This window comes from Hippoglossus hippoglossus, chromosome 7 (genome assembly GCF_009819705.1).
Source record: "Hippoglossus hippoglossus isolate fHipHip1 chromosome 7, fHipHip1.pri, whole genome shotgun sequence".
NCBI lineage: Eukaryota > Metazoa > Chordata > Actinopteri > Pleuronectiformes > Pleuronectidae > Hippoglossus > Hippoglossus hippoglossus.
This window is the reverse complement of record NC_047157.1, coordinates 16,863,996-16,871,005: the sequence shown is the minus strand read 5'-3', so window position 1 is coordinate 16,871,005 and position 7,010 is coordinate 16,863,996. Positions and strand designations below refer to the sequence as shown.

Here is a 7,010-nt window from a genome sequence, read left to right as displayed (position 1 = left end):
TTGAGACCACCTCTGACTGAACACTGTCACTGAGTGAGCTGACATGTGATTTGTGGAATGATGTTGCAGACTGAAGTCTCTCAGGGCAGTCCGGGGGGGGGGGGGGGGGGTTAGGGTTTCCATAAAAGAGGAAGGACACCCATGATATTTTTCAGATATTCCCAGCAGAGAGGAACAGGGGAGAGTTGGGGAGCAGAGAAGCCACAATGAGAAGAAGGTAAAATACAAACATTATTCTTCCTACATCTTTGAACTCTTCACATATAAATGGATTTTGTCATCTTTTGATACCTCTACTTTTATGAACTACAGATCATATTTCAAGTATGTGTGCTGTATGTGCTTTTAAATGAAACTCTCATGTGAAAATAACAAATTAATATCATTGCAGTTATTTGTCTTTTTTAATTTTGAGATGTCTCACTGTGTGTTGTTATGCACTTCCAGCATGTCTCTGTTTGTGTCACAATGCACGCTGCTGTGTGCGCTGATTGGTGGGACAGTGTGTGCCTGCATGTTGAAGAATCACACCTTGTGGATTGAGAGGCACGACTGTGCCCAGTGTGTGGCCATCAACACGACCATCTGCAGTGGCTACTGTTACACACAGGTGACCACCGCCACTCAAACACACACATTTTGCACATGATGCAAAATCTTTGACATGATTGAAGGTCCAGTGTGTCAGATGCAGAGGGATCAGTCGACATAGATTGAAGATAATATTCAAAATATGTTTAGAGGAGAGAGGTATTCATGTGGCAATATGAAAATTCACCACTAGATGTCACTGAATCCCATACACTTTACCTCGAGCAATGTTGGCAAAGTAATGCACATTATAAGAATATTTGACACTTTTGTTGCATGGCTGCAATGAGGCATGAAGGTGAATGCATTTGTAATTTATTTATTTTATTTATTTTATTTATTTTATTTCAGAATCTTGAATCTTATAAAGTATGGTGTTTTCGGAGTTGTAGGTTTATTATGACAATGACAGTAAAAGTCATACCTCAAAGCTTTTGTTTCATATAAATGAGAAAGATAAATGGAGGAGAGTCAGCATCACTCTCACTGACACCATCACGGTATGAGTTTGATAAATTGGATGGAAATACCTCAACATCACCACTAGATGCCACTAGATGCCTCCTTCACACTGAGTATTTCCTTTAACCATTGTTGCTTGGATGTGGAGGGTAAATGTATTTAAATGTATCTATTTAAAAATGTATCTATTTTATTTCAGTATCTTTACTCTCAGACATTGTGCTACAGATTAGATAAATGTGATGCACATGCTTAAACTTCACCACTAGTTCTAAATAAATCCTACCCACTAGAGCTTTAAGAGATGTTGGTAAAGTGCAATGCAAGTCCTTTGTTGCTTGGATGTCCAGAGGCAGGGAGGTCAGGGTCTTCATATTTGAATTTGTTAAGTTTTATTTATTTATTTACTTCATGGGTTTGCTCAGTTGTAGGTTCACTATGTGGACGACAATGCAAATCAACACCTCAGAGCTTTTGTTGCACAATGGAGGTGAATAGACATCACTCTCACAGATTATTATGTTATGAGTTAGAGAAAAGGAACGGATATGATGGACCCCTACTCGATTGTAACCCACCTTGTCACACACACGGTCACATTGCTCAGTCAAATCACTGCACAGCCTCTAACAGTTCCCCCTTTTCACAGGACACCAATTTTAAGGGCCGCTTTGGGAGGACCTTCCTGATCCAGCGTAGCTGTGTGCCTCTCTCCCTGGTGTACCGACCAGCCTGTTTTCCTGGCTGCTCTAAGGATGCCACCCCACAGGTGTATTATCCCGTGGCCCGCTGCTGTAGCTGTAAGCGCTGTGACACACGCACGCACAACTGTGTCCGCACCAGCCAAAACTCTTACGACCAATGCCCCATGACGCATGGCATTGTGAAGAACCAGAACCAGTCTGCCTCTGAAATATACATATGACAAGAGATGTACACACATTGCAAATGATACAGCTGTAACCTAATGGAGCAGTTTCTGCTCGCTTATATTACTGTAGTTCAACTTAGCTCCTCAGCTGTTCGTGTTATGCTTTTTTTTGTAATTTGTTAGGCAATATATTGCAATAAAACCCTGTGTTGAACATGCATTACAGCTTGAATGAATGTGAATTGTATTAGCTGTGCAAATGACAGTGTATGCATGGTTTGAAAGAGAGAAAGTGTGTGCGTGTGGAGAATGATCTTGTTGATTTGTATAGATTTGTCAGGGTGTCTGAATGGTTTAGCACTTACACAGTATGTGTGGAAAACCATTCAGATACTTCCATCCATGTTGTGAATGAAAGTATATTACACACATATGTAAATATCAAATCTTTCGCACAGAGGACACAGGTGTAACTATAATGGTTGTGTTAGTGATGAGGGTTCAACACACTGGAGCCCTGACTGTGGGCTATTGGAAATGAATGTTGTCATTAATTAATGTGCCCTGGTGAAACAGAACAGATATGACATGCTCACCCATAAAAAGCATCAGTCACCAATGGACTGTCATCACAGTAACTGGGAGTAAATTATTCTGTTTAAAACATTTGACAGTAAAACATCCTGATAGTACTTTGTTCTGGAAATATCATCCTGACAAAAAAAAGCCTCCTCCCTGTAAAATACAGTTAATCTGCTGGGGAAGCTTTTCCCTCTTCAATCAAACCCTCTGATCAGAAGTTTCCCCAAATGATGTCATCCCAGCTTCAGGCTCTGTTCCTCATCACCATGACCAGTGTCGAGGCTTGGGGGTGGTGTGTGTGTGTGTGTGTGTGTGTGTGTGTGTGTGTGTGTGTGTGTGTGTGTGTGTGTGTGTGTGTGTGTGTGTGTGGTGATATATGGCATAAGCTCCAAAATGTACTCCAAACTGTATGCTGTTCACAATAAATGTACTTTTACCTAAAGTAAGATACCGGGTCAGTGCCTGACAGTAAATCATTCTTTCAACAAAGCTTCCTGAGAGCATCAACCAAACAAACATGGCAAGAACATCTTGATCGCCCCTTGGCTGCAGTATAGGCTGGGTCATAAACCGTGTACAAATATTTGCCAGAATCAAAAGATTGTAATATTATTTGTGTAAAATGTACTAGTTTTCCCTAACCCTTTCCTATATAGATGTAGCCCTCCTTGAATAATCATGTGGCCATTTAAAGTACATTTAGTGAAGTGTGAAAAAAATACACACATCAATAAAACAAAAACCTGTTCAACACATCCAGTAGTAGCTTTTAACATCTTTTTAAAAAGTGTGTGCAAGGTTTCCTGCAGAAAGTAGTGAGAGGTAACCTCAGTACACAGTTGCATCATGCTCACCTGGGTGGAAGGATCCTTTACAAGGAAACTCTTCCTGTTAGTCAGGAAGTCAGGTCTGACACGCCCCTATGCTGCACTCAAGTATTCATTCTTTTAGTCCTGCAGCTGCACAGAGGGAGAGTCTGCAGCTAAAACTGAGCCACAATAACTTTAAACCTCTGACTTCATCTCAAGGTGGGTGCTGCATGCCCTGGTACTTTCTAATCATACAGCAGTGACATCACACTTCTTAATTGTACTCAGCTCTTTATGCCTCTTGTTATTATTGTATTTACTCACCGATTATGAACTGGAATGTGATAGAAGATGCTGCTGGTGACATCAACACTTGCTCATAGCTTCGGTCTTAGAAGATCACAGTTTACAAGAATCACTTTGTTTTAACACAATGACCAGTAGGGGCGCTCCTGAGCCGAACTAAACATCCATTTAAGTGCATCTTAGAAGCCTGAAGATCAAATTATGAGGGAAACGCTTGAACACTTTAACTTGCAATCGTCTTTATATTGACTTTATGAATGACTATGAGTTGTATCTGTTCATAAATTACACAAACAGACATTGCACTGCAGCACCTTTTGCCCAGCCAACATTAGTATTACCTTCTCATTAGCCTCATCATCCAACCACCACAATTTTAATAAGATTGTAGATAATAGAAATAATGAATTTGGACAGAAGCCCCTTTTTGCAAATTGAATGAATTCCCTGACACGGCTGGCAGGTGTATCCAGGGGTAGCTATTTGCATTGTGGGTGGATTTTGGTAAGGTGATGACTAACCCTGACTGCAGTTCTTGGCTGGCAGTGCAGGGGGGGGAGCAATGTGGATTCTATCCCTGTATCTGTGGGGCTGGTCCTGCCTCTATATATATAACCCCCGGGTTTCCTTCTACTCTTGCCTTGCTCAGTGTCTCTCAGGGACTCTCAGCCTGCTCTCCCTCCGCGGCCTCCACCTTTGTGCTGACCAACTTGTGCACTCAGACAACCAAGAACCATGGCCCAGCAACAGCGGATCAGGTATGGACCTGACCAAACCCCCCAAGCATGACACGTAGGATGGAAGAATGCATGCTTTGATTATTTCTTCCCATTCATGTGATACTGTAAACATTTCTAGTTTGCAATTTGATGTTTGACTGCAGAGTCTGAAGAAGGCTTTGGAAGCGTAATGCCTCATATACATAGGTTTATGTTGTTTGATGCACCTTTTCCCAGAGGATTGGAATGATTGTCTGTTTTGACTCGTCCCTGAACAGCCTCCCAGCCAAACTGATCAATGGAGGGATTGCAGGGATGGTAGGAGTCACCTGTGTGTTTCCAATTGACCTGGCCAAGACCCGCCTGCAGAACCAGCGCAGCGGGCAGCAACTTTACAAGAACATGTAAGAGAATAAAAATCCCTGATGTTTTTTCACTCTGCAAGAAACTGAGCTTGTCTCCCCATGTTGGGAACAAGTTAGAACAAGTTAGAATTTCAGTAACTTTAGTTTTTTGGAAATAATCTATATTTGGCAAATCATAATTTGTCATAGCAGGCCTTCTCACCATGGCTCATCTATCTTTCTTTTCTTCTTAAGGATGGATTGCCTAATAAAGACAGTAAAATCTGAAGGCTACTTTGGCATGTACAGAGGTAAGACTGGTCACAATGTCCATGTAAACAGTGGCCTTAAGTATAAAGTATTTGATTCATGTATCTCGGCCATGTAAAATAATAATAATCTTTTATTTATAGAGCACTTCAAAATCCACGTTATAAAGTGCTTTACAATTAAATGCATAAAAAACTATTAGGTATGTGAAAACAGAAATAGGGAAATGAAAAGTCATTGAAGACTTTCCGATAAAAGAATGTATTCACACAAGACTTAAAATGAATCACTGACTCAGCTGTAAATGGGTTATCAGATAGTTTATGGTGCATGGCTGCATTTTTGTGTTATTAGAATTAAGGTCGTTCTGATCACTGCTTGTTTTTGTAGGTGCTGCTGTAAATCTCACCCTGGTGACCCCAGAAAAGGCCATCAAGCTAGCTGCTAATGACTTCTTCCGCCAACAGTTGAGCAAAGATAGGTAAATATGCAGCACCACAATGAAGTCTCTTGGATTGCAATGTCATTCTTGGTTTTTTTCAACTTTTGACGTTAACCGTTGAGTCTGTGTCATCAGTGGCAAGTTGACGGTGCTCAAAGAGATGCTGGCAGGATGCTGTGCAGGAATGTGCCAGGTCACTATCACCACACCCATGGAGATGCTCAAGATCCAGCTGCAGGATGCTGGCAGGCTAGGTAACTATGAGTAAAGCAGCAGAATAGTTGACCAGAATCAAATAGTGACAGTTTTGGCGTCAACCCTATGGTTTCCTGTGTCTTCTGCCAGCTGCCCAGCAGAGGGTGGTGCCCAGTGTCGTCACAACTCTGAAGATGGGGGGAACCAGTGCGGTCATTAGCCGTTCTTACAACACCAGGCCTGCACCTCAAGTCATGCACGTGTCCGCCACACAGATCACCAGAGAGCTGCTGAGGACCAAAGGTGTCACAGGGCTGTACAAGGGGTTAGGGGCCACGCTGATGAGGTAAAGATCGCATTCAACCCTTGATCTTGCTCAACTGGTTTTCCATCGTTGATTGATGGTTTCTAACTGTAGGGGACATGCTTGTTTGTTTCCAGGGACATCCCCTTCTCCGTTGTGTACTTCCCTCTTTTCGCACATCTGCACCAGCTCGGCCAGCATTCACAAGAAGACCCGTCCGTGCCCTTCTATTGGTCCTTCATGTCAGGCTGTTCGGCTGGATGCGTTGCGGCAGTGGTCGTCAGCCCTTGTGACGGTGAGTGACACAGTCTATCCAGATAACTGGTGGGTCGGGGGAATATAGGAATCAGTCTAATTTTCCAGATTTCATGCTAAAATTACATTTGTTTACATCTTGTGCAGTGGTTAAGACAAGGCTACAATCCATCAAAAAAGGAGCTAATGAGGAAACCTACAACGGAGTGGTGGACTGTGTCAGGTAATCATATCTCTATCATTGTAAATGTGACTGGGACAGATCCCAAACAAAGTACCTTCCCCTCACCAGGTTCGGCAGTTTCATGCTAACCCAGCGCTCTCTTCTCCATTGCAGAAAGATCCTGACAAAGGAGGGTCCCGGAGCATTCCTGAAGGGGGCCACCTGCCGGGCTCTGGTTATCGCTCCGCTCTTCGGCATTGCCCAGGTTGTGTACTTTGTTGGAGTGGGAGAGTTCCTGCTGGGGTACACCCCCTACACAATCTGCTCTGCATAAACAACAAGCTGTTTCTTGGTCTTTCTGCCGCCTCATTAAATAACAGGCAGCTATGGACCCAGCTCTCGATTACTGTGTACCTCTTTATTGTTGGAGGTTTTCAGAGTCAAAACAAAACGCTAAAGGGACCAGAGAGACGCCCTTTTATCTCAAAATGGCTTCAGATTATGCCTTTAGCACGGCTATCTGTTATTGAGGAAACAGAGTTGGAAACGTACCAGTCTATATGGGCTTCAGTGGAGCCTAAGTCTTCTCTCACTGAGGGACTCGATGGTCCAACGTTGATCACCAGTTCACCCATATCAGACTTGACTCGGCTGCGTTGGCACCAAACCCCTTACCCCCATTTTCCTTATATTTGCG

The 7,010-nt window shown here is 42.9% G+C and overlaps 2 protein-coding genes across 2 annotated transcripts; both read left to right on the top strand.

Annotated features, from left to right (window-relative positions):
- The first annotated feature begins 448 nt into the window (after positions 1 to 448).
- On the top strand, positions 449 to 1,978 carry LOC117764984 (thyrotropin subunit beta-like). The gene is made up of 2 exons (XM_034591170.1): positions 449 to 610; positions 1,703 to 1,978. The coding sequence occupies exons 1-2, from the start codon at positions 449 to 451 to the stop codon at positions 1,976 to 1,978; spliced, it is 438 nt and encodes a 145-aa protein (XP_034447061.1).
- Positions 1,979 to 3,515: 1,537 nt separating this feature from the next.
- Positions 3,516 to 6,704, top strand: slc25a55b (solute carrier family 25 member 55b). Its single transcript, XM_034589424.1, has 10 exons — positions 3,516 to 3,534; positions 4,271 to 4,379; positions 4,619 to 4,744; positions 4,940 to 4,995; positions 5,345 to 5,435; positions 5,532 to 5,650; positions 5,742 to 5,937; positions 6,033 to 6,190; positions 6,298 to 6,373; positions 6,488 to 6,704. Exons 2-10 carry the CDS (start codon positions 4,357 to 4,359, stop codon positions 6,645 to 6,647), a joined length of 1,005 nt encoding a protein of 334 aa, XP_034445315.1. The 5' UTR covers positions 3,516 to 3,534; positions 4,271 to 4,356; the 3' UTR covers positions 6,648 to 6,704.
- The last annotated feature ends 306 nt before the right edge of the window (positions 6,705 to 7,010 follow it).